This window comes from Falco naumanni, chromosome 4 (genome assembly GCF_017639655.2).
Source record: "Falco naumanni isolate bFalNau1 chromosome 4, bFalNau1.pat, whole genome shotgun sequence".
Lineage (NCBI taxonomy): Eukaryota > Metazoa > Chordata > Aves > Falconiformes > Falconidae > Falco > Falco naumanni.
Window position 1 is genome coordinate 16467970 of NC_054057.1, and position 26704 is coordinate 16494673.

The 26704-nt window shown below is 50.7% G+C and overlaps 1 protein-coding gene across 1 annotated transcript in view; it reads left to right on the forward strand.

The window, feature by feature from the left end:
* The first annotated feature begins 7111 nt into the window (after positions 1–7111).
* The window catches only part of LIMD1 (LIM domain containing 1), a 31081-nt gene continuing 11488 nt past the window's right edge, over positions 7112–26704 (forward strand). Inside the window, exons 1-2 of the mRNA XM_040591405.1 lie at positions 7112–8390; positions 18840–18941. Coding sequence (XP_040447339.1) covers positions 7241–8390; positions 18840–18941 — 1252 coding nt within the window. The 5' untranslated portion in view covers positions 7112–7240. The remainder of the gene's footprint in view (positions 8391–18839; positions 18942–26704) is intronic.

Consider the following 26704-nt stretch of genomic DNA (forward strand, 5'->3'; position numbering starts at 1 on the left):
CGTCTGTCCCCAGAGGCCTCAGGTCACACACAGCCTTTGTGTCTCGGGGCTTCTCACCCAAGTAAGCCTTGGGGTGGAAAAGTTCAGCCCTGGTTTTAGTCCTGAAGAGCTGCAAACCCACATCACCTTCCATACAAACTTAGCTCGAGTTTTATGTGTAGTCAGAGTTTGAACAGGTTTTCTTGGGTTTGTAAGTTGTTAGTGCCTCTGAATGGGAGTATTTTTGCCTGGGTGCAGCAATGTTGCTGACAGAAGTCCTTATGGCTTTTGTTTTATCTGCCAGCCTTTACGGTGGCCATGAGAGACTGGAAACACAGCCAACATCAAGCAGATGCATGTATTTATTGTCAGGTGAACATGGCCCAAACCTGTGAGAGATTTTGATCACAGGAATCTCATCAAAAGTACCCCCCAATATCGAACAGCCAGGACAGGTCCCTGTATGTTCCCCTGCCTGCACCACACTGATTTGCTCTGCGGTTTAGGCTGCTGGATTGCTCGCTCAGCAAAGGAACACGTAAATGGGAAAAGCTTAACTATAATGAGCCGAATATTCTCTTTCTGCTCACACTTGTGACTCAGCCTGGGACATTTAGGGCACAAGAATTTCCTTTATTTGAAAAGCCTGTTCTTCTTCAACGTAACTCTAAGCAGGATGGGTATGTTTCTAGGGGCAGAAATGAGCGCCTTTGTGCTTGCTCTCGTAGATGCAACACACTCTGGGCTGGCTGCAAGGGGAAGGCCCACAGTCACATCTAAGGCTCTGAACTCCCTTATCTACCACTAGTTTTTTTATACGTGCCAAACCCAAGCGTAAAAGGTCCAAGGTTCTCCAGCACAGCCAGCTCCCGCTGCCAGAAGAGACGCATGAGCTGCCGAGCGAGGGGAATTGCTCTCTGATAACCGTGTTTGGTGCCAACAATATACAAAGCGAAATACGTACAGTTGTAACAGCTGTAGGTGATCGAATGCACTGATCAGGAGTAATAAACACAGGGGACATAACCGGGGCAGAAAAGAGAGCCATTTAATAACAGAGCGTGACACATTACTGGCGATGGCAGCCTGGGTTTGTTTCTGAGGAAGATTAAGAGAACTGACATAGCAGGAAATGGTTTTCTGCTACAAAGGGAAATCAATTGCCTTTAAATACACAGCAGTGTCATTAGCAAATCTTACTAATTGCTGCAAAACAGAAATACAAGTGTGCATTGCCAGGCAGGCTAAGTCAAGAAAGTACTGTGGAAAGGAATTGTAGAAGCTTTTAAAAATGAATATTTTTCTGAAGTACGTCTCCATCCCTGGAGATCCATGTGGCTGGATGAAATAGCAAGGGTGCAATAAAAATATGCACTTCCCAATTTTCCCATGTGAAAGAGCATTTAAAAACATCTGTTAGTCAGACAGCTTCTCCGAGGACATGCACAGAAGAATGGGGTGGATGCACTGACTGCATCTGGCAAGTCCACTTGAAGTCCACCAAGGCACGTGAGGCTGATGATGGATGGCAGGATGTCAGCTGCCCTGCGGAGTACTTCCAGCCCAGGATTACTAAAGGCCACGTATGTTGGTTAAACAGGTCACAGTGCTGTTTGTGTTAATGCGCTGATAAAGAGGCATGGAAATGGAGCTGGAAAATTCTCCAGGCGAATTCTAGTCCTGATAAAAGGCTCTTTTTTAGTAGAAAATGGAGAAAACTAACTGTTCCATGTTATTTCGAGCAGCAGTAGGAAAACCACCAAAGCTGCCTGCGTCATTCTGGTGCAACTCTGCAGCCACCAAAAGCAAGTGTTTGGCTCCATGGAGTGATGGTGAAGGCAGATGGGGGTCTTCACCATCGCTGATGGCACCTGGAGAAACTGAAGAGAGGAAGGCAAAGGGAGTGGCAGCTGAGCACCTGGCAGCCAGCTCTGCCCTTCCTCAGGGAAACTGAATCGCTGCAGCGTCTTTTCCCTCTCTGCGGCTTCCTGGGCTTCTGCTTGGGATCTTGGTAACTCCCCGTGGCTTCTCTCATCTTCCCTGCCTCAGTTTACCCACGTGTGAGCAGGGCCCTCAGCATCCCCACTGAACCAATGCTGCTGGTGCAGTTATTTCAGGAACACAACCCTGAGAGCCTTCCTGCGAAGCATCCCTATCACTCCAGAACGCGGTTTGGAAGGCTGTCCCCTGGCCCTTCTGTGCCATTAGCGTTAATTAAATGACTCTCAGCGTAACCCCCTGCAGAGATGGTGTCCCTAGCAGGCAGCTGTGCAGCAACAGAAGCAAAACATCCCGAGTGTGGACCCACCGCCGCCCCGACCCTGGGGGCAGGGAATGCACAAACCCCGGCTGCCCCCAGCCCCCAGGCTGCCCCTGCAGCTGGGGGGTTAAATGCAGGCAGCAGGCAGGGCAGGCTCCCGGAGGAATGCAGAGGCCCCTGTGGCACTGGGGTGGAGGAACTACATCTCCCAGCCCTGCCTGCCCTGCTGCCTTCCTGCAAATTTTTTGCAAGGTAGAGGCAGAGGTTTGGCCTCTCCACCTCCCCAGCATCTCGTTCCTGATGCCGGGCCAAGCTGGCATTCCTGCATGCGGCGGCCCCCTCCAACCCTCCCTCTGCCACCCGCTTATTTACCCTGCAGGCCTGTGCATCATCCCTCTGTGTAAAGTGCCCAGATAAGCGGCACGTTTGTTGAAAACCCCTATGAGAAAGCCAAAAGGAGCGTTCACCATTTCCCGGTGCCATTCACAGCTCGGGGATGCTGTGGTGCTGCCCTGTGAGAGCCCAGAGATGCGTTTGCTCCTGCAAGAGCCACGCCAGGCTCCATCCTGAGCACGCTTCTGCTCTATGAACCGCACACTGTTTATATTCTAGCGCTGAAGTCTTTATTACTTTCCTGTTAAAACACACCAGAGCACGTATCTCGGGCATGGCAGTGGCATGCACAGTCCAGGCTCCCGCAGGGAATGACCTGACTGGGACAGCCCCAGTCCCTGGGAGGCACAAGCACCAGGGATTAGACCTGGAAATGTCCAGAAAGACAAAGGTGTGCTGCCAGCCGCTGGTTCCTCACACTCCTTCGGTGGCAAGCAGGTAGCATGAGGATACGATAGTTGCTTTTGGAGAGCGAGCAAGTGAGCTACAAGTGGTCGCCCAGGCACGTCCTAGGCATCTTTCTCCATAAACTATCCAGCCCCACGCTGATGTTGTGCTGCAAAATCTGAGAGCGTTTTCTCCCAGGCAGAAAAATGATCAGGAGGGCGGGGGGTGGAGTGGTGGATTTCTCCGCATTTTCTCCATCTCTCTGCAACGTGAGCCGGGAGTCAAACGTGGCAGCAAGAAATAAAGGCAGACGATCCCTCCCTGCTCTTGCTCGCCGCTTCGCCGTTCATCAGGGCAGCCTGGCCTCCGCCCCAGCCTGCCGGCATGGGGCCGAAATCAGCGAGCACTGTTGGGGGCTGCTACCCCCAAACTGCCACCTCCCTCTGCCCTACCAGCAGCTGCGATTGCCACGTGGAGCAGGGCTGGGTTACAAGCTGTCAGCATTATTTTGCATGAGTAAATGCAGCATGTAAGCCTTGCACACAGGAACAAAACCAGATTAAATAAGCAATGGTTGGTTTTTTTTTTCCTCCGAGGGATAGGGTTTAGAATAATTTAATTCAAGTCGGCACGTACATTTTGGTCCTGTGCTACAACAGCAATCCTGGACCCCTTAATTTCTTTATAGGCATGAGTTGTAAAACTCCCAGGAACTACAAAAATGTGGGACCACATCTAATCGCAGCAGAAGGGTCTGCAAGTCAGTGTAGTATTACATCTCTGCTCTAGGAGAAAGTTCAAGTTAATCATCTGCTCACTCGGGAATACCCAAGTCTCACAGAAAAAAAAAAAAAATATTCAAGCACGAAACTTCAAAGGCATTTTGCTGCCTAACGTTCGCTGAAAGCATTGCGAATTAAACACCAAAATGCCTTTGAATCGCTTGGCGACGATCTCCCTTCAAAGGCACTTGCCGTCAAAGTGTCTGCTCATGCGTGTGGAGCCTGGCAGGAGGCCAAGCCCGGCGCGACGGTTCCCGATCCGAAGGGCTCCGGCAGCCTGTCCCGCGTCGTCCGCGCGCGCATTGTTCTGCAGACAGCTGATGTGATCCTTTGGCATAGGAAGGAAGTGTACTGTACGTAGCTGGTGAAGGTCAGCAGCACCCAGAGAGGCCATTTGGCAAGAAGGCTGCTCCCCCGTTCCCCACCGCCCCCAAAGTGGTGAGCTCCTGCGGGTCCAACTGTAAAATGTCTTACAGATGTTAGATAAAAAGTAATGGCAGAAAATGTATGCATGACCCTTAAAAAAAAAAGTCAGGAAAAAAAATAAACAACCATGATCTGAGGGAAGTTATAGATTCTTCCTTGGTTTGTTTGTCGACTGCTGGAAGTAGAGATGTCTGTTCCCAGATACTTCTGTTCCACCAAGGGGTTTGCTTCCTAGAGGTCTGAAGAGCTTCATCTCGGTGTGTTTGAAGAAAAAAAACCCCATAGATAGCGGCTGAGTCTCTGATATGCTGGATAGGAGCGTGCCTTCCCTCAACTAACTTTACACCCTTTGGTGAGAAGGAGGGAAGAAGGTGCAAGAGCCATGTGTATTTTCCTTTTCGACTGCTCTTTGTCCACTAATGTCGCAGATTCCTCCCATGAGTAGAAGTGTGGAGGGGTTCACGCTCCCATCCTTATCCACCTGCTGCTCTGTTGCCTTTCCGTCATTCTCTCGGGCTGTACAAATATGGACTCAACCCATCCATTCTTCAGCACCAACTTTGTTGCTTATCCTTTTAACATTGGGCTCTCCCCATTTTAAATGAGAGCAGTCACACGAAAACTTGGCATCCCACTGAAGCCATCGAGGAGGAGGGGGCATCCCACAGCTCAGTCACGTGCTGTGGTTCTCCTCATCGGCCCAGGACATTGCCAAAGATGGCCTTGCACTAGCCCTTTTTGAGGATGCTCTTCAGACACGGCACTCGGTTTTGGCTTTCACCACCCCGGCTGAGCTTAGCCTCAGACTCAACAGTTTTGGTCAAGTCCCTCAAAAGAGGTGGTCACTCTGGCTCTCGGTAACTGGTGGCCTGAGCCTACACCTGCCTGGCCCAAAGCAGCTGCGAGGGGCCACCGCGACCCCTGCCAGCCACCACATGAGAGGTGAACCCTTTCCACCCCAGCCAGCCCCCAGCTCGGGCGGGGGTATGCGGCAGACATCCAGGTGCAAGCTGAACCCCCCTGAACTGCTGGGGCTTGTGCCAAGCGGGGCTCAGCCCCCAGCGCCCCGCTCCTCCCAGGGGAAGCAGGGCTTGTGGGGCCCAGCCGGCGGGAGCCGCCATACCCCTCCTTCCCTCTCCGCCACCAGAGGAAGGCTCAGAAGGTTTGATAGACGGGGTTGCTTGGTAGATGGGATGTTTTCCTGATACTGGGTGAAAGCTCCAGAGCTATCGATCCCTTAAAACCTCAGCAGGCTGTGGTTAGGGGCAGCACATGCCAGGGTCCCCCTTCCCTGGCTCCTGGGGACTGGAGGAGCTCCGCTGCTGTGCCTGGCATTCCCACCCACCTGCCTTCCCTGCAAACCAAAAAACCCCTTATCTAACCCTGTCTCCTGCTGGGCTAACTTCTGTGAAGGCCGCTAGCTCCTCGGCTCAGGCTGGAGCCTCAGGCTGCTGCTGCAGAGACGCCTCCTGGAGCTGGTCCCCTCCAGGAGCCTCCTTGGAGGAGGCTCCAAACCGATTTGGAAGTTGCTTTGGGAGAAGACAGGAACCTCTTCCAGGGGCTCCCAGTGCTGTGATCTTTAAGCACATCGGGCCGCAGCTCGCTGGAGGAGGCAGGCCATTTTAGATCTGGCCCCCGCTGCTCAGAAGCACTTTTGTAAGGGACTGGTCAAAGAGGGGAGGGCAGGCTTTGGTTTCTGCCATGGCTTTGGTTTCTGCCGTGGCTTTGTCACAGCCCAGTTTGTGATTATTAAAGGCAGCAAATCCTCAGGTTCCTTAACATCTGGCCTTACCTACTGGAGCCTGGGGAATTAAAACAAGCCCTGGGAGCGCAGGGGACACACCTGGGCCCGTAGGATCAACCGCACCAGTCACTTCCCTCAGAGATGCCACGGCTCCCTCTGCCCCCAGCCCAGCAGAGACCCTGCCGCAGCCCCCCACCTCCGGGCACCCCCAGCTGCGTTTTGCCAGGGAAATTCCGCACCTGGACCGTGCTGATGGAGGAGAGGGGCTGGGATGCGAGGTATAGCATCACACTGGTAAGTATTAACACCCACGAAGGTGGCGTTACACGCAGTTCTGACACCCCCCAGCACCCCCGGAGCACAGGATTGGGCTGGCGGCTGTGTAACACGCATGCGGCCACCTTCCGCAGCAGCTATCACCTTAGGACGTCGTCACCCATCTGCGTCCTCCTAGATCTGAACGTCCCCGGCACTGATCTTGCTGCAGTTACTGTCTGTGATGCTACATAGTGTGTGTGTGGGGGGGGGGTGTTGGGGGGTGGGAGGGGTGTCACAAAGGCACTGGCAGGGCTGGGGTGTTCCCTGGAGCACCCAGGGGTGCCCCGTACTCCCCAGGGTGGGGGCTGTCCTCCTTGCACCGAGTTGGGGTCCTCTCCTCATGCTCTCTGCAGCACAGCCATGCAGCCACGGCTGTGCATGTAATACGACGTAAAACACATCCGTATTAACTAAATTCATATGATGAAGATTAATTGGCGCAACAGTTACAGAATTAGTTTTCCCAACAGGTTGTTGTTTTGGGGGGGGAGGAGCCTGTTTTTTCACCACGAGTGGGTGCGAGCTTTCGCAAGGGTTTTGCACCGGGGTTTCAGGCCGCTGCGGCGGTTCCTCAGTGGCCCGTAGCGGGCGAGCGACGTGGGGAATAACACCCCTCCCCCACCCGGCCCGCCCGCCCCGCGCGCTCCTTGCGCGCCTTACGTCTTCGCCCCCACACGTGACCTCATCCCATCGCCCGCAGACGCCATCGCGTCGGACCGGTGACGGGCGGCCGCCACGCGCGGCGCGGGGCGGGGGCGGGGCCGTGCCCCATCCCCGCCTCCTGGCCCCGCCCCCTCCCCCCTGTCCCGCCCCCGTCGGGGACGGGCGCGGCGGGAGCGCGGCGGCGCGGCGGGACGGAGCGGCCGGCGGTGCCGGCAGTGGCCCCAGCCCGGCGGGGAGCAGCAGCGGCAGGAGCAGGACGGCGGGGGCCAGCCCGCCAAGCCGGGCGGGATGGATAAGTACGACGATCTGGGTCTGGAAGCCAGCAAGTTCATTGAAGACCTCAACATGTACGAGGCCTCCAAGGACGGTCTCTTTCGGGTGGACAAAGCTGCCGGCAACAACCCCGAGTTTGAGGAGACCCGGCGGGTCTTCGCCACCAAAATGGCCAAGATCCACCTTCAGCAGCAGCAGCAGCAGGAGGAGATGCTGATGGCCGCCCTGAACGGAGGGGCTGCCCTCGGCGCGCCCCGGCCCAGCCCGCCGGCGGCACGGGGAGCCAAGCCGCCCCCCGCCGCCGCCGAGGGGCCGCGCCTCAGGCCGTGCGACGGCGGGGAGCGCGCCGAGGCCCCGGGCGGCCAGGCTGGGCGCCGCGGCTGGGAAGCGGAGCCCGACAGGGCCCCCCGGGCGGGGGGCTCACGGCCCGGCGCCGGCCGCGGGGAGCAGCGGGCCGGCAGCCCCGGCGACCCCCGGGCCGGCCGCGGCGGGCAGGAGAACGGCGGCGAGGCCGGGCGGGGCGGCGGCGGCCGCGACCCGACGGCGGCCGGGCAGCGGTCCTCCTCCTTCTCGCACGCCCGGAGCCCCCCGGCGGGGCCGGAGGAGGGCGCCCCCGGCGCCCCGCCGCAGCACAGGTCCGCCTCCTTCTCGGCCCCCTCGGCGCAGCCCGCGCGCGGGTGTTCGGGCCCGGCCGAGCCCGGCGCTCCCGGGGCCGGCGGGGAGGGCAGCCAGCCGTGGTACCGGGTTGTCCCGCCGGCCTTCCCCCCGAGCTCCGCGCTCGCCACCCCCGGCGCGGACTGCCAGCACGCCGCCGCCTGCCCCGGCCCGGCCGGCCCCTTGGTGGCCCACGGTCACAACCACCGGCCCAACGGTGGCAGCGCGAGCCCCGAGCCGGGCTCCTCGCGCCTGGCCTCGCGCGGGCCGGCGGCTCCGGATGCGCCGCATGCCCCGCACGCTCCGCCGCCGCTCTTCCCGGAGGGTGCGAGCACCGTGCGGCCAGATGCTGGGCACCCGGAGGGCTCCGGCACGGCAAAGGTGAAGCTGCCCTGCCAGACCCTCCTCCCGCAGCCGGAGCAGGGGCCCTCGGTGGCCGAGCTGAAGCTGGAGGCGCTGACCCAGCGCCTGGAGCAGGAGATGGACGCTCGCCCAAAGGCCGATTACTTTGGTAAGGAGGCAGTCTGCCAGGCCGTGTGGAGAGGGTTCCTTGCGAAGGGTCGCTGCAGGGTTTGCACCTGCAGGGTTGTGTCTGCCCATACGCCCGCTTGGTTGTGCTTTTTCAGTTGCTGGCTGGCTTGTTATTTAACTTGCATTTATTGGGCACGGGAGGTTCTTCCGCCTGCAATGCTTTTTTTCTTTAATCCTATGAAATTTTAAGGCGAAGGTAGTTTAACAGCTTTGTAGGGGGCAGCGCTGAGAAGAAGCTGGAGCAGTGTCTTTTGAAGTGCCCTTCGTTGCCTGCAGGGAGGCACCTAACTTTTTTTGACAGTACTTCTGGTCCTCTGTGTCTTAAAAGCACGCTGCCTGACCACGTGTGGGTAGGAAGGCAGCCGTCCAGCGTGCAGAGGAGTCACGCCTGCGTACGCTGCGGGCGCAGAGAAGGGTACAGAGCTCAGGGGAGACTTGCTGGTACCCTCCATGGAGGTGGGCATGGCCGGCCATGCTTGTGGGGTCCCTCGAAGAGGAGTTGCTTGGGGATGAAAGGGGTGGTGGTTTCTCAGACTCTCCAGGATTTCCCCCCCCACCCCCAGGGGCTGGTCCTCATCAGCTGTGAGAGGTTCGGTGTATCCTGAAGGCAGCATGGGAGGTGGAAGGCACATTCCTCCCTAAATCTGGGGTCTGCAAGTAGTCCAGACCCAGAGGTTATTGCTGGTGCTTGACAGTGAAAAAGGACTGCTTACATGTGAGGATCTCCCAATAAGAATATTAAATGTCCTGCTGGATTAAACTGATTTACTACCCCAGGATGGCAGAAGGTCAGGGGCAAATCGAGTGTTACCTTTCCCTACTGTGCCACTTTGCAATTTAATAGCGGGTGAGAGAGTTCAGCTTGTGGGAGAAGGAAACTTGAAGTTGCTGGGAAGGCTGAGAACTCCACAGTTAATTTAATGAATGACGGAGCAGGTCTAGCGTATGGCTTTTTCTCACGATTATAGACCCACTGTCACAGAAGTAGAAGTGGGGGCAGAATAAACTCCTCAGCCTGGTGCAGAGGAACAGTTTGCGTCTGAGGCTGCGCAGGTGCCATTGCACAGGGTCCTGTCTGGTGAGGTTGGGTGGCTCGGCGGTGGTCTGTGCGCACAGGAGCAGCCATGGCTTTCACGCCAGTCTTTGGGGACGCAGCTGGAGGGACCGCTGAGTGCTCAGTTGCAAATTGCATAACAAAATGTGTTTCTTGGCATCAGGCAGTGGCACTTGCCTGCAGAGGGCTGTGCTGGGATGTTTACCTTAATATCTGAGGCTGGATTCAGCCTTGTGGCAGGGCAGATGTGTTTTTCTTCTGTCACAGAAAAGTGATGTGTTGAGTTGCTGTACTTGGAGTGTTTTGGCCTGGAAACATGTTTTGGTGCTTTCTGTCCCACGCGGGCAGCATGTGGTTTGAATGAGCTCAGGGAGCCTTGTCTCAGGGGCGAGGGGGGCCTTAGTGCCATGACAGGGTGCACCATGGTAACAAAGATGGAGTTGGGACAACAGTCTCCTGGGAGGTGGTGCTCAAAAGTGGGAGTATTTTGCTGGAGGTGGCATTCAGCTCCACTGGAGACATGTCGGAGGTCTCTTCAACAGACCCCACTGCATGCATCTTCTCCTCGTGATGCAAGTAAATCAGCTGGATCATACCTTGTCCAAAATGCGCATGGGGATGGGATGAGAAAGCCGAAGGACCTCGTAGGTGGTCAGATTTTTGCAGTTTTGTCACAAAATGAGGGGTAGCACCAGGGGGAAGCTTTCATCCTGTGAAAAATTGATAGTGAAGCAGGAGTAATTCTGGCAGCACAGAGTCCTGCTGGTCAGGCAGCGGAGTTATTGGTGAGCCCCAGGGAGGGAGGAGGGATGGAGGCTGCCTGATCCCTGGTGTGGTCGTGGTCTTTTGACATCCTCCCGACAGGAGGTTTTACACCATGATGTAGTGTCTTAGAAATTCGGGAAGGAGGAGAGGGAGAGGGAAAAATGAAATGATGTAGTACTCACGGCAGAGGAAGAAGGAAAGTTTTGTGGAGCCTGAACTCTGGGGGGGAAGGCTCAGCAGATCTGCCCCGTGGAGGAGCAGGACGGGGCAAGTACCAAGGTATTTTAATTCTGGGCCTCCTCCCCCTTGGTTTCTCACTTTTGTTTTCGTTTTTTCGCAATTACCTTACTTCCTTTGGAGGAACCTAGCAGATCATCTGATTCTATCTTTGCTATGCCCTACCCTCAAGCTAGCAAACTTTAGGATGGAAAACAAATTATTTTATGCAGTAGTGATAAAAATGATCAACAGTTTGTTTTGTTGCAGACTTTTCCCCAGCAAAGGGAAGTCTAATGCAGCAGCTTTACAGTACATCTGAGCCAGGAAACGAAACCAGGACTGAAGTGCAAATGACCAAATTGTTTTATCTAAAATACTTTCATCTCTCTTAATTTTGAGTGCTGCTTTTGTAACAGGGGCATTATTTTTTTTTAAGACAGGTCTGTCCGTCTTGGTAACATACAGTCCTTCAGTCTGGACCAGATACCTATCATGAACTTTTAATTCTGATCACAGTAAAGGAGCTGCTTTTTACTTTACTTTGTGACAATGAGTGTTTGTAAATGAAAGACCAGGAAAGGGTAAGCTTGGGGCTAGGTGCAAAATAGGTAGGCTACTCTGCTGAGGAGTAACAGGCTGGTTCTCGTTATCTGTCAGCACTGGCTTGCTGTACAAAATACTTCTGTCTGCTCAGAGTATGTGTAAGTGAAAGGAAAGAAGCAAACAAAGCCAAGAATTATTATTTTTATTAATAGCGGCCTATGTGTGAGCAGCATGAGCCACACGTGTCTCTGGAAGAATTTGGGTTATCCAAGAGTGCTTTTGAAGTGCTGACTTGATTTATGTGGGCTGTCGAGGAGGAAGTAGGGAGTCTCAGGTATCACCCAGGTCTTAAGCTTGGGGAGGGAAATCCTGAAATTGCTCCTGGAGAGGCTGGTTCCCACGCAGCAGAGAAGGGGCCCCATGTCCCTGCGTGGTGTCGCTGAAAGCCAGCTTAGGTTGTATTCATGTTTTTGGTGTACTGTTTCCAGGGAACACCCAGGAGTGAGGTGCCTGAATCCCACTGATCTTCTGTGGTGTTCCTTTGGATGCACCAGCCTTCATTTCCACTCGGCAAACAGGAATTTTAACTAAACAGGAGGGAATGGGGGAGTTGCAACTGCTCCGCCAGCACCACCCAGTGCAAGGCAGGTGGGTTAGGTGGGGCACCACCATCCCAAGGACTGGTGCTGGGTGAGTTTTCAGGTGAGAGCCGGGCAGGTGCACAAGCAAAGCAAGCATCTGCCTGCACTGTCTGAAGGTGACTTAGTAGGGGAGAGGCCTGGCTGAGAGGTGCCAGGGTCTGCAGCGAGGTTTTACCGTTTGCTTTAGCAGTGCCTGTGGTACCACACCGCTCCTTGGTCTGCAGGCGCGGGTGGGTGCTTTTAGAGGTGTAACATGTAGCATCGTGGTTTCACCAGGGCTTATTTCATATAGCTAGATGGAAATCTCTGTCTGATGAAGACCATCTACACCCTTACCAAGATCTTTTTCTAAAACAATTTTTATAAATAGTTCTCTAGTTATAAGTATTTGTTAGGTGTTGCATTTTGGCTTCCTTATTATTTTAAGCAGAGCTGATAAGCTACAGGTATTTTAGGAGTGCGCCAGGTGTCTCGTTATGCAGCAAAATACTGGGATGCTTCCCAGCAGTCAGGCAGAGAAGATTTCACAGTGAAGTCTGCAGATTTCTTTTCCCCTTGGCAGAAACTGAGGAGTAACCAAATGGCTGAACCCTGTGAAGACCTGGAACCCCAGCGCCTCTGAATCGGTGTCATCAGCTTGGAGGCCAGCAGTGCTGTTCCAAAGTCTTGTGCCTAGTGAAGTTAGTGTTTTACCACTGCCAAAACCACAATTTGTTTAACTTCAAGCCTGTACATATGTGCAGACTTTACCAAACCTTGCTGGTGCACCAGGATGCTTTGGTGGCAACAAGGGTAATTCCAGGGCTGCCAAGTGGAGAATTTCTGGTTAAAATGAAAGTTTTTCTGAGGTTTGTTTTGTACATGCTTGATGGTAATGGTGTGGTTTCCACTGGGAATGAGTGCAGGCATCCCCCACTGCCTGTCCCCGGGAGAACACCACAGCTGGAAGGAGATGCCAGCCTGTAGCGGAGAGGAGGGAGAGGTGGCAGGGCAAGGTGGGTCCTGGTGGAATGAGAAAAGCTGGAAAGATTGTGGCATGTGGACTAGTGGGTGTGTGCAGATTGCAAAGCTTATCTCACTGCAAGGAACGAAGCAAGTAAGTATGTGTCAGGGATATGGCTCTTCAAGATTACAGCAGTATGTACTTCTCCTCCCTTCCTCTTGGGAGCTCAGCTGGGTTTGCAAGCTAAGGACAAATCTACAAAAAGGAAAAAAAATGGAAGGAGTTGAGGCAGAGTAGCAATAGGCCTTTCAGCCAGGATATTGTGGCAGTGGAGACTGAAAGGAATAAGGAGCCTCATTCATGTGGCACTGGAGTTAACATAGTGTCTGACATTGCTATAGGGTACTTAAAATGTCACTGGTGTGAGTTTGATGGCATTTTTGTACGTTGCTGGCAGTGTGTATGTGATTGTCTACAGCAAAGTCAAGAGGTCAAGAATGTGGCATGCAAAAACAGTACAGAAAAACTGCATTTACCTGCTTTGTGGTTCTTTGGGCAGGGAGTACCTGTACATCTTTGCTACCATTGAGTGATGACCCAGTTGCCCAGTGGTGAATGGGACCAAACTGCCAGGTTTTCCAAGCACTGGATCCCACATGGGCCTCCGTATCTCCTTGAAATCAGCTCTCTGGCTAGAGTGATTGCGCAGTATTGGATAACGGCACAGTGAGGCACACGATGTGTCTGATTTAGTTTGATGGAGAAGTGGCGTGGTTAAGGTGAGCCGCAGGGAGATGGCGTCAGGTTCTGGAGAAGGTCTGAAGTAAAAAGTGAAGAACTGAGCGTCTCATTAGGTGTGACAGGATGAAATCTTTTCTCAGTGGTCAGTCTTTGAAAAATGTGTGTGCAGGTGGAGTGCTTGGTTCTCCTGCAATGAATAGGTGGCTTGGAAATGCCGAAGCTGTACCTTCACGAGGCATGTCCCAGCTTTCCCCTTACCTTGTTCCCCTTTCCTGCCCTGACGGGGAGGGCCCTCGTGAAGGTTCCACTTCTGCCAAGAGGCATCAGGGTCTGCTTCTGAATTAACCACCTGCGTGTCTGGGCAGATAGGAAAGATGATACCAGATTATTTACACGCAAAGGCTCTGGGCGTTTATTCCAAATGCAACTGGGGGTTCTTCAGCGTAAATTCAGCCTCCTGTAAGGAAAGGGAAAAAAAATTAGTTGTGTGTTGTAGAAGGGTCAAGCTGACTGTGGAAATGTGGCTTGCATGGGAGTAAGTGGAAGGGTGGGACAGACTTACTCTTCCAAGTGGTGTTTCTGGATTAGCTGTACATGCAGACCCGTGCCACATGCAGAATCATCCTGCTGCTGTACTCTTATCTGGGACCAGATTGGCATGGAAATCTCACCACTGAAGCAACGCACCATCACATTTGGCTCTCCAAAATTAAGTGACAGGCACAACAAACCCAACCATGAGCATGTGTAGGAAAGCTTGGCTGTCCTGGATGTTGAGAAGGGGGATGCTGCTGGAAAACCCACAACTTTGTAGATAGATGATGTCTGGCACGTGGAGATAAACCATACCGACCAGTCCCAGAAAATGCTGCTGTTTAGCATGGTTTGCCTTGAATTTTTAGCAAGTGGGATATAGCAAATAACGGAGCCTCCTTCTGGTGAGCGTGAAACAGCAACACTTAGAGGAAAAAATGTCTCTAAAGGCTTTGAGTCCAGCAGTGAATGGAAATAAACTTGTTGGACTTTAAGGGTGGGACTGGCATTTCAGACCGAGCACCGGGTTCGCTTTCATTTCTGACGGCCCTTGAGGTCTGCATTGGACCTGTTTGATCTTGCGAGCTGAGGCTGTTCCCAGTGGCAGCCCACCTCCCGGTTTGCAGTGCCGAGATGGAGTACGGTGAGCGCCGGGAAGTGCCTTACAGGGCATGTTGTCCGTCCCAGCTCTGCCCCAAAGGTCCCTTTGTTCAGGCGCTCAGCTGCAGTGCAGGCGGTTGCTCGCCACATGATGCGAAAGGGAACAGAGATTTCTTTGTTGTCCGGAGCCCGGCTGCCCTGCCGGCAGAAATTGAGCCGAAATCAGCAATTTCCATCCCTTTCGCTTTCCAAATCTGGCTACCATTCTGCTGCTGCGCTTGAGCATGGATTTACCGGTGCTGTGCGTGTGTGGTGCTTCAGGCTTGTCAGCCTTTTATTTCTCTTTAATAATGCCTTAATAACATTGTCTGAAGTTAAAAGCCATAATTTCAGGGGGGATGTCTGCTCCAGTCGGCGCTTGCATAAGCGCTTGTTACTTCCAGCAAAGTAACCTGAGTGCAGAAATTGGGCATCTTGCTGAGCCGTGGCTACTCAGCATCCCCCTGCTTCGAGCTGAGGACAGAAGTTTTTGCTAAAAGCAGCTCTATGCCAAGAAAATTACGCAGAACCGCTGACTAGTGTCAGCGGCATGTGGAGCTGGACTGATGCTGCTGACATTTTAACTCTTATGTCCTGGGTAGCGGAAAGCACGCTCAGCACTGTTTCAGGAAATAGTCGCTGGAGCTGGCATGGAGCAGGGTGCAGAGTCTGGTTTGCAGCAGGATGGGGTTGGATATGGCTCATGCTGTGCTGCCTTCCATCAGGCTGGCTTTGCACATGTGTTGCCTAGCTCAGTGACTGGCCACTCTCAGCAACAGGTACTGGTTTTTCCTTGCACAGTCTAAGCCGAAAGAACAGGATCATTGTGGCAGCAGGGAATGAATGGGGGGGGGGGGGGGGGGGGGCGGGGAAAAGTAGAAAGGAAAAAGTCAATAAAACCCACCTTTTTTTCCCCTTTCAGGCCAGGTGTGTTGGGAGTCAGAGGTGAAGGCTCAAGTATGTTGCTTAAAATACTTCATCATACTGTATTTGGAAGACGCAAAGATTTATTTCTAGAATAATTCCAATTGCTACTGAGATTTAATTGGCTTTCCAGTAAGATTTAGCAGATACAAGTGAAAACGTAAACTATACATAGATTTGCTGTAGTGCCATTTTTTGGTTGTCAGCCTTGCCACAGGACATCTATAAATATTTATAGCATGACTGCTTATTACATAGTTGGGTAATTTAGCACATTATAGTTTTTGCAGACAACATTGTCGATTTATTTTAAAAGCCGTTTCATTCCGTGACTTAAGTTTTCATGTTTTGAGGGCCTAAATATTTAAAGAAGTGGATATAGAAGGGTTAATCACGATGAAATGGAGCACCTACTGAAAGCAAGGAGGAAGGATGATGGGGGTGGTTGAGGGGCAGGAGATGGAAGAAAGTTTGGGTAAGGATGCAGGAGCCCAGGCAGCTCCTGCAGGACCTGGCTGGACTGTCACCTGTGCTGTTGGGGAAAACACAGGGGCAGTGCCTATGCTCCGGAGCCTAAATGGGATCGACTGGAGGCAGCAGAGGCAGTTTCTGCCCTCCGTGGGGTTTGCATTAGGGTATTTTATAGCAGCTTCGGGTTCCTGCCAGCATCTTTACCGTGCACTGTGTGTGCAGTCAGCTGCTGTGCCTTCTGCCTCCCGCTTCTTCTTGCTGCTCATCCATATTCAGTGTCACCTGGCTGCTTTCTGGAAAGGAGGAAATCAGAGCACGCTGGTGAATTTTTTCTGGAGCAGCCACTCATTGGCACGGGGAAGGGGAAAATGCAGCGCTTGCAGTGCAATAAATACCTTGGTTATCTGGAAAGCCTGGTGGATGTTGTGGAAAGGTTTCGACCAGCAAAACTGGCAGGTTTTGCACTCTCAAAACTTTCTGCTTGGCATTGTTGTTCAAATTGGAATTTTGTGAGGTGGCTGTTAGCTCTTGTGTCAGATGATTGTGCAGCACCTCAGGCTGCCGCTGAATGTGCTCATTCCTGGGAGAACATATCTATTTGAAAAGCTGAATTTTCTTATCTTCGTCTTTTCTTTTTTGCTTTGTAACGCTTGCATGATTTATCTTTTGCTTTCTTAAATGTTTCTTTCAGTAAATGAGATAAATCTGCTTTGTTCAAAAAGAACCAGCAAGTTTTGCTAACTTGGTGCCAGTCTGCGTGCTGAAGTGGGCCCGTGGCCAAGCTAGCATTTCAGCTCAGGTCAAATTTGGACAAAGCAGAGTAACTAATTATTGTCTGCAGCCTTGTCTCCAGGTTTGTGTCAGTGTGAACTCCGGCTGTGAGTGCAGCGGGGCTTGGAGCAGTGCTAGGGCAGCTTTCAGCATGCTGGTTGAATGCACAGGGGCAGCTGCAGTACCGAGCGCCAGGTCTGCTCTGGGAAAATGGAAGTATCTGCTTTTCAGCAGCCGTGTGTGAGCTGCTGCGAAGGGGTCCTGAGCGTTTTTATCCCCGTAGTGTGAAAACTGGCAGCTGCAGCTATCGGCTGCAGGAGGGAGTTGTCAACCACCCTGGGAGTGCCAGTGTGGTGCTGCTGGAGTTGGGAGTTAGTTTTCAGCACTGTCGTAAGTGCATCGTGTTTCTTCCCAACTTTCACCAGACCGTTCCAATTACTGTGGAGCTTGCGGTGTCCCAAAATAAGTGAAGTTTTGTTAACCGCAGCATGACTAAGGATCTCCAGCAGGATGATACTGTCCCTCTTCTTGGCCCAGTAGGAACGAGACGTGACTGACAGTCCCTGCCCCAGGGAGTTTAAGAACCAGTGTAAATGGGACTGAGCAGCAGTGGAAGGATAGACCTGGAGATGAAGTCACATCTGCAGGGTCCTATCAAACCAGAGGCAGAAGCACATCATCTGTTTGTCCTTCACACTGTCTGTCCTGGGTAGAACTGTGTTTATTTGCTTAAACAGGGCTTAAACTTGCTTGTTTTGAGGTAGTTGAAGGGTGATGCTGCTTTAAAACCAGTCTGTGGCAATCATAGTATAATGCCTGAAGTAAGTGAACTGGTTTGATGTATCATTTTCCTTGGACAAGGACTTTCTCTCCGCAGCCACTAATAGTGGCTTTGGGTGGCCTTGCTGCGTTTCTCCCTGCAAGGTGGAGGGAGCAGGTCCTGCTAGCAGATGCTGACAAGGGTGTGAAACTCAGTAAAATAGTTTTAGATGAAAATGTGAGACTTGAGAGGCCCTAGGTCAACGCCCTTTGTGAACCTGCAGTGCTAAAATCTTCTCCCTGCACTTCTTCACCTGCACCACGGCGCATCTGCCCCATCGCCACGATTCCCATCCCCCATCAGGCAGGTCTGTTCCTGGAGGGTCCCAGAGCAGAGGCTTCCTTGTGAGGTGGAAGTCCTCACCCTTTGCTCTCTGCCTGGCTTGGGGTTTGGGCTGGAGCCCCACACTGGGGTGAGCGCTGGTGGAAATGAGCTTGGCTGTGCCAGCAAGAGAGTGAGCTGAAGAGCTAAACGTGGTCATGTCCCTCCTCTGGAGCTCCAGAGCTGACCCTGCTCTTTAGGTGATGGTGCTGACGGAAAAGCCTGGTTGTGAGGAGCAGCTTGGACTTGCACTTGGGACAGCTTATAGCCAGAAGCTGGCTGTATGTGCTTTCCCTGGCTCTCCTTTGCCCCGAGGGCTGCCTGAGTATCAGCCCACCTCGGCCGCTGCCACCAGTGGGTGTCCTCTCCTTAAAACTGACTTTTTTCTTGCCTTGTCCTGCAAGAGGCCAGAGGAACATCTGGGCAGGATATGTAGTCAGTACGTAGTGCCTACACTGGGTCTGTGTTCAGATGTGACTGACAGAGGGGAGGGAGGGAGGTGTCAGGTAGTCCAGCTCTGTTTTGGTGGGAAATCCTTAGGGCCTTCAGCAGATGCGACCAGGGTCTGAAATCAATACACTTAAAGGGGCTAAGTGAAGAGGTGTGTTTTGCTCACGCTGGTTGCAACCAACAAGCTTATTTTATGCAATACATAGCAGAAACTGTCGGCCTGTGAACAGCCCTGAGTATCACTTACTACCACCCCAGCTTTTGGGAGGGTCCTTAAAAGTGGTTTTAAATGTATATAAAGGTTTTGGGGAAGGACGGAGATGTCGCTGTAGCCAGACAGGGCTGTTCTTGTGCAGTTTACTTGTTTGCAGAAGGCTTTTGCTGTGGGGGTCTGATGACCATCCTGACTGCTCTTAATAGCATCTCTTAGGGTGGGTGACGCCGATGTTGTGTACATCTTATGGCTTTGGTGAACTGCTGGGTCCTAAGCTGCTGAGCTACCATGCTGAATTACAGGTGCGGTCACCTGGCCAGTGACCCCAGCTGCCTCACTGAGTCCCGCTTCTGACTTCTTGTCTCCCTCTCTCTTCCAGGCACCTGTGTGAAATGCAGCAAGGGGGTGTATGGAGCAAACCAGGCTTGTCAGGCCATGGGCAACCTCTACCACGATGGCTGCTTCACCTGCGGAGCCTGCAGTGAGTACCCCGGTGTGGGGCCCTGGGGCACTCTTTGGGCTCAACATTTTTCTGGTGTAAAGGGGAAAAGAAAGGAGGTGGTTATTGAATTATCTGCCGGCTGGAGTCTGCTGCAGCTGTATGTCTTGATGGTGGTGGTTGCTGTTTTTTTTTTAAAGGATTCTTGCAAGGCATGTAGAAAAGATATTTTGGATTGTGCTGGCCGTGGTAAGGGGGGTGGTTGTTTTCATTCCTCTGCCTCACAGTTACAGCCACATTTTCTTGCTTGTAAGAGTATTTTTTCAAAGTGGCAGTGAATATGCCTTAGTTAGCACATGGATGTTTGTTGTTTGTCATGGCAAACTGTACAGCCATCCTGGTCTTTCAGTCTGCAGACCCCAGGGAGAGCTGCCGGGCCGGTGCCATGCCGTGAGTGCAGGCAGGGCGCAGGTGCCAGCAGTGGGCTCTGCGAGTGCCAGAGACACCTTTATAGGTGGAACTGCTGCGCCGTCGGTCCAGTGATGGTGTTTTCTTCGTGTGCATTACTTTTACTCTAAAATCATTTTGCCTTTCTGAGGGACCTGCAGTCAAGGCGTCAAATGATGATGAGAACGACTCAGGTTACACATCTTGCTTGTTCTTTCTTCGGAGGAATGAAGCTGTGCCCAGAGACCGGGGGGCATGTCTCTGCCAGCTTGCTCACTGGTTATTGCAGGGAGTGAGCTGGTTATTATGCCAGAGGTATCAGGCTGGGAGCAGTGATGATGAGCCTCTGTGGAATCTGCCTGAGAAGCAGGGTAAATAGTTCCAGCTGGCCCCACTGACCTCTTTGCCACTTGTCAGACCCACATCTAAAGTTTGCTGGAGCGTACAGCGCGCTGCAGTGTATGGATCCTCCTAAGCAGCTTTTCAAAGACGTCTGTGATGGAACTGGGGTGAGGAACAGCACGCTTGATTTCAAATCACAGCTGTGATTGTAAGACAGTGGTTTTCCTGGTTTGTTATGTTTAACTCTAGGGTTAATAGCATATTTTAAGAAACATAGCTGTATATGTGGTAGCAGAAAAAAAATATCCATCTGATGCTTTTGTATGCATGAGTTTGGTTTTCCCAGATGAGTCTTAGGGGTTTTCTCCTGCATTGTATTTAGAGTTGTAAACTCATCAGGACTGCATGTGTTTTATTTGGAGCTGTAAAGTGGGAGTAAATATAGAAAGATGTGTATACTTTTTAATAATAGCTGAACCTTGAACTGTGCTCATTTCCCAGCTGTCCAACACCAGCTGCCTTGCCTCACCTATGTTTTCAGTAGAGCACTTCACTGGTGACTGACCAAAGGCGGGAAAACTGAAAAGAAAAAGTGGTGTTTGCACATAGTGGCAGCTCCCTAAAGGCTCAGAAGTCAACAACTTGCTCTTTTGTCCTCTCTTGTAAATTAACTTGAAATCTTCTGTAGAGTGGATTCGTGGCTGCAGCCCGGGCTTTGCTTCAGAGACCTCTCAACCTCTGTGGCCAGGCAGCCTCTGAGCTGCCCTTTCACACAAAGTTCCTGTTAAAAATAATCCAGCACTACGTTCGAGCTGTCTTGAATTTCTAAAATTACTACCATGCAACTGGTGCTTTAGAAAGAAACACTTTCAATCCTCCTTTTAGAACAGATTTTACCTTCTTTATTTGGAGACCAGCGCGAGAGGTACTTGCAGTTGCAGAGGTACCAGTGGTTACTTCCATTTATGTTTGTTTGTGTTTGGCTAAAAAATAGCTTAATCCCATTTCTAATGAGGGGGGTTTGTGAAGGCTCAACACTGTTCGCTATTTGCTGCTTATTCTAAAAGGAAGCCCTTTCCAAAGACTTCCAATGCAAGACAAAAAGGTGTGGGTGTCAGGTGACTTAGATGGATGGAAAGAAGCTAACTTTAGCAAAGTGAAGTCAATTTTTGCTCTTACCCTGGCTGTAGCTGATAAATATGCTGAGGAGATGTGCTGGGGCAACGGGTTTCAAATAGGAAGTAAGGAAAAAAAAATCTAGGGAAAATGGTAGGGGAAAAAAAACCCAAAAGGATGGGGAGCAATAATAATATTTTCGTGAGTAGAAAATACTGTATTTCCATACAAGATAAAAAAGGGGAATGCAAGTCATGGGAGCGTAATCAAAAGCCTAATTCTACTATCATGTAATTCTACTATCATGTATAAGGAATATAATTCTACATTCATGTAAGGAATGCTCTGAGGGAATGTTGGAGTTAAGCTCAGGAAGCCAAGAACAATATTGTGGAAGAAAACAGGGTTCCATCCTTAAATCACAAGTATTTGGTAAAAGCCTGAAAAAGGCTGAGAATGGGAAATAGGAGAGTAGTGACTCATGAAAGCTCAAGTTGTTCCCGTTGGGGCAGCGGCCGCACTAAGGCGGAAGGTGGACGCAGCAGTGGGCGGCAGGGTGACGCGGATGGACGGAGAGGAGGGTGTGTGGTGGCGTGGGATTCCCAGCACTGGGAGGAGGGTAGCGCTGGAGGGGGGCCCTTGCAGCAGCGGTGTTTCCCTCTTGTGCATGCAGCTCTGTGAGTGGCAAGGCTCACGAGAAACCCTCCAGTCCGAGGGGTGTTTCCTGCACGGACTGCCCCTGCAGTCTCTTGCTGCAGGGCTTTGCTGCCTGGCCTGTTGTGCTGGAACGGGGAAGCTGGGCTGACTTTCTGATTCATCAAAGCCTCTTCGTGTTGCGGCTGTTTAACTGGTGCTTGGGGTGGTACACAGCATCCTGCCCTGCGCTCAGGGAGCAAGTGTACCCGAGGGGAATCCCTCTTTTCAAAGACCGAGGTGGTTTCCCAGTCCCCCAGACGATCAGCTGCTGCGGGGATGAAGGGCACACAGCCCTGTTGTTCACCCAGAGAGGGCTGCCGGCTTTCTGTCATCTGTGCCACTGCAGTAAATGTGAGGAGACCGTTTTATCTGCTAGGAAACAAAATATTTGTCCGGATGGTGTTGTCTATCTAGCTGCAAAGCACATCTTGAGCAGCCTATATGGAAACTCTGGTTTCCAGCTGAAACACAGTGCTTTTGAGGTCAAGTGGAGTTCATCTTGGACACCATCCAGTGCAAATTTGTCTTTGAGAAGTCAAGGTTGCTCATGATTTCAATCCTAAAATTTCTGCTCTGGTGGAACACTGAATATCTCCAGTCCAATAAATAAAATACACAAAATTACCTATTAAGGTAAAGCATATTGTGCTCCAGATATTTATATCTGCTGTCCTGCTGTTCTCCTTTTAGGGGGGATTTCTAATTTTGCTTATAGTCGAATTTGTGTCCAAATGTGTGTTGGCTCCCTGACACAGAAAACAGGGTCTGAGGAGGAGGGGTGTGTGATACCTCGTAGTGCCAAATTTCCTACACCCTTGTTTCCCAATACCACATATGTTCAGAGATAAATGATAAAGCAGTTTGTTGAGCAGAGCTACACATACATTACGGGGTTCAGTTGTCAGGAAAAAAAATGTACTGTTTTATCTGAGCCACTGGCATGTAATGCAGAAAATTTGGCTTAGAGGTCAAAACAACAGATTTAGAATTATTACTTTGGCATAAATTTCTCATTTGTCTTCATGTTTGTTACAGGGCAGAGGCACAAACAAGACAGCTTTTTGCAGAGAGAGAGGAAAAAACTTCAGGCTCCTTCTGTAGGATTAGTAATAAATTATATTTGCTTTACAGGAGGGCCATGAAAGTAGGTTAAAAAAAAAAAAAAAGTCATCCTCGAAACTCATACAGCTATTTCCTGCAAGCTGAAGGTGTCTGTTTCAGTCTTGTTTGTTTTTTTTTAAACTTTGTTGGGCAAACAGTTATAATTATCAAATGGTTTGTTACATATTAACCATTTAAGTTAAATCACTAGTTTATGCCTCCTCAGAACACAAAAGATGCAGGTATTTCCAGATGTCAGTGTTTATTATTTGGGTAGTAAATATATATATGCCCATATAAATACCTTATAAATGATATAGATTTAACTAGACAGTATTGCTCTAACCTATTGTGGTGTGTTAGTTTTTAATTTAGGATTCAGCCAGGCGTATATCCAACTGCCACAGGTTGCCTGGAAAACTCTGCTAGAAGCGTAGTTCAGACCATAAGGGTCTTGTACTTGAGCTACTTGGTCCTCAGAGGAAATCTGAAATCTAAAAAAGTGCAAGGGAAGTGTCAGTGATGACTGTGAAGGAAATCAGTAGGCAAGGAAGGAAGTCAGAAAGAAAGAACTGATTGCAAGGTAGTTTGAAGGAGGATTTGATGTTGAACTACGGAAGGGCCAAAACAAGGACCAGCTTTTGGCCCCTTATTGCAAAGAGGTGGAAACTTGGCATGTTTGCCAGATTACAGAATTCGACCTTTGACATGTCACATTACTGCATTACTTTTCTTTTTTTTTTTTGTAAACTCAGATTAACGATGATGTCTGTGTAAGGGTAACAGGCTGCTGCTCCAGTGGCAGAGTTTGAAATCACACAAGCTGGTTGTCTCTTGCTACTCTCTGGGTATATGTATTTTTCATTTAATATTTCACAATGTAGTTGTGTTTAGAGGTATCAAGGGTCATTTACTAAACGCGGTAGCTAAGCTGTCAAAGCAGTTTTATTTGCGAGCGTAGCCCTCTGCTCGGGCTAATTAGTCTTGCTGCAGTGATTATAAAGCATGGCTACTTAGAGCAATGCAGCTCTTGGTGTCTTCGGGCTAATTACTTTGAATAAGCATGCCCTGTATTGGTACGTAACCCCTGGAACAACAAGGCCGTGTCTTTTTTTTTTTATTGGCACCACTAAATAACTCTACAAGTAAAAAGTTGCCTTTTTCTGTGAGTGTGACTTAATCCCAGACAGCAGGACAGCCAGCCTTGCCAAGTGAATTTCCCCACGGTGAGTGTATGGTTATCTTCAGATGCAGAAACTGCCAGCTTTTCTGGTGGAGGCAGACTTTACTGCCTGTAGTTAGATATAAACCCGCTACACTGGTTGACACATGTGAGAAATGTGCAGATCTTCAAAGCAGTGTGCAAAGTATTGCTGGTAATCCTTCCTCAGCATCCCTTCAATAAAATTATCATGCCAGAGCCCACGTAGTAATTTTTTTTTTTTTTTAATTACCAAAAGTAGTGTCAGAAAAGATTCAGATATGCCTGGTTTTACAGTTTGGAAAATAGGGAAGGCATCAGTGTGTGTTTCTGCTCCAGTCTAAATTCCTGCTTTGTTCTTGCTGACTTCTTGTCTTCGGTCTCTCAGCTCACTGGTGAGAAATCCCCACTGTTTGGCACAAGAAGTGCTTGCTGTAGGTGAGAAATGCCAGGGCAGCCTTCACGGTAGGATGCAGTACTTGTTCCTCTCCTGGCCAAGGTTTCAGGGTGGTAGCGCTTCGGGGTCTGAGCTGAAGGGGCCTTGGCATGGTCCAGGTGTCCTCAGTAGATATCCCTGCTGGAAAGGTGCAAGCGTTCAGCTCACACAACAGGGGATGTGGTCAGGGCTTTGTCAGTATGCTAGTAGTTTGAGTCAGCTGCGTGTGTTTTAGTACTGGCTGAAATTCTGAAGGCGTTAGGACAATGTGAGAAAAAAGGTTGAAACCTTTAATGGAATACATTTCCGGTCTTTCTGGTCTTTTTACTTTATAATGTCATATTCAAAGTACTGTTTTTTGTTAAGAATAGACATGGGGTTAATTGTGCCGTAAAGGTTTTAGGGGGTTTCTTACGATGTTTTAGTGGTACCTGTAAGTAATCTTCTGAGTAGCGGCTCAGTAAGCACTAAGGCCTCTTCCATACCTAGAGGAATTTAAAAATTGCTCTCTTATAGTTTTGATGCAGAGTTGCATTCACTGAGGACACAGAGATTGCTTTCTCCTTCTTCCTCCTCTGAGCCTCCACACATTTCAGTGACAGTCGGTGGGTGATGGGGTGGGGAGCCAGCCTAGTTTGGGTGTGTTTTGGGGAACAGGGCAGTTATCCCGAGTGGTGCAGAGAGCATCTGGGCACTGGATTGAAAACTGGTACCTCAGCAGGGACTCGCCAGATAGTACTGCTTTGTCCCAGGGTGGCTTTATCTTACCTCTGAATTTTGAAGCTTCTAGAGGTTTTCCCTAAACAGAAAAACATTTGACTTCCTGCAATGGTTTGCCGTCAGCAAAGGAGAGATGCTGCTCAGTTGTGTGTGGCTTACTGTGGTTTAGCAGTGTTTCCCTCTGAGGAACCGTTTCTGACTTCACCTGTGGTTCTTTGCCGTTAGAGGCAGCTGACCTCCTCTTACGTGTGCCAGAACATGCTTTTGGCTTGCAGACATTAGATCTTTTTCTCAAAGTTGGTGGGTTTGGTTTTTTTTGTTGGTGGTTGTTCTTTTTTTTACTGCCTCAAGTGTGTGGTGAGAGCACAGAAGGCATTTTTTGCAATTGTACAGTACAGCTGGTATAGATGAAAGACAGACTGAACATCTTACATGGTAATGGAGCTACTACTGTATCCTAGCACAGTTTCTTCTAACAGATACCCTACCCTCTTGCCCACAGTTTCACCAAAGCTTTGGTCTGACCTGGGATAACTGCTGGTTGATCACACTCTGAATTTACCTGATTTGGAGGATGTGCAGGCATCTTAAGTGACCGTTTCTTGCAACTCCAGTTTAAGAGCGGATTGGGAATAGTGACACTGCTACGTCAGTCTCAGTGCTGCATCCTGCTTTAATGGTGGCCAACAGAAATGGGACAGATGGCAGAAATTAAGTAAAGCTCTCTGATGCTTGACCTAGTCTGCTGCACGTGGTAAGACACCATCCTGCCTGTCAGCAGATTATCCATGGAGGGCTCCGAAAATGCATGTGCTGGCTGGGGACTGGTGGGTCTCACGTAATGCTGAACTGTGGGCAGCAGGGACTTTTGAATGGAATGGGGGAGCCAAGGTCTCTGGGCTCTGCCTGCACCTGTTGTACTGCCTGCAGGGTGTGCACGGACCAGAGTAGGTTCTTTGATCTGAACCTCCTTGCAGCTTTACATGGGAGAAAATAAAACTAGGGTAAGGACTGCAGATTGACCCAGAGCCACCTGGAACTGAGGAGGAGCTTGTTTCAATCCTTAGAAGCTAGATGGATGTTTTTTCCAGCCTGCTGTCCCACTAATGTGTCAGGAGGTTACATCCAGTGATTTTAAAACCTGGAATCCTTTTGTATTTAACCTGCCATTAGTGATCACATGTCCAAATTTATCTTACAGCTGTGGTGCTGTTTAAGAAGGACTGATTTTTATAATGACAGAGGCCCAGGGCTGTCAGCATGGAAGGGACCAAGAAGCAGCTGCTGGTCTGCAGTGATTCTTACCAATCTGCTGTGCAGATACCGCAGGGAGCTCCACAGTGCTTAGATAAGTGATAAGCGAGGTCCACACTGCCTCCCCAGTAAGGCAGGGTCCTGGTTGTGCATCCCCATAGAGCCCTGGGATCCAGACGTGGCCCTGTACCATTACATGCATTGAAAGCAATCTCTTGTCTTTGAACATGGGTTTGTGACCTCATTGTCTTTTTAATAAATAATGGAAAAGCAACTTCAAAAGAGAAGGTTGGGTCCAGGTCCCCAGCAAGCAAATGATGAATCTCCCAGCATTCTCCTATGACCGTTGCAAGTCCCTGGCAAATCCCTCTCCCTATGAACTTCAAAAGGAGGGAGCTGTCATTTGAGAAAATGATAGGCAAAAGCACCAGCATCCTGGGAGTGGAGCCTGATGGTATGCCTATTATCACCTGCTAAGTAAAGTGTGTTTAT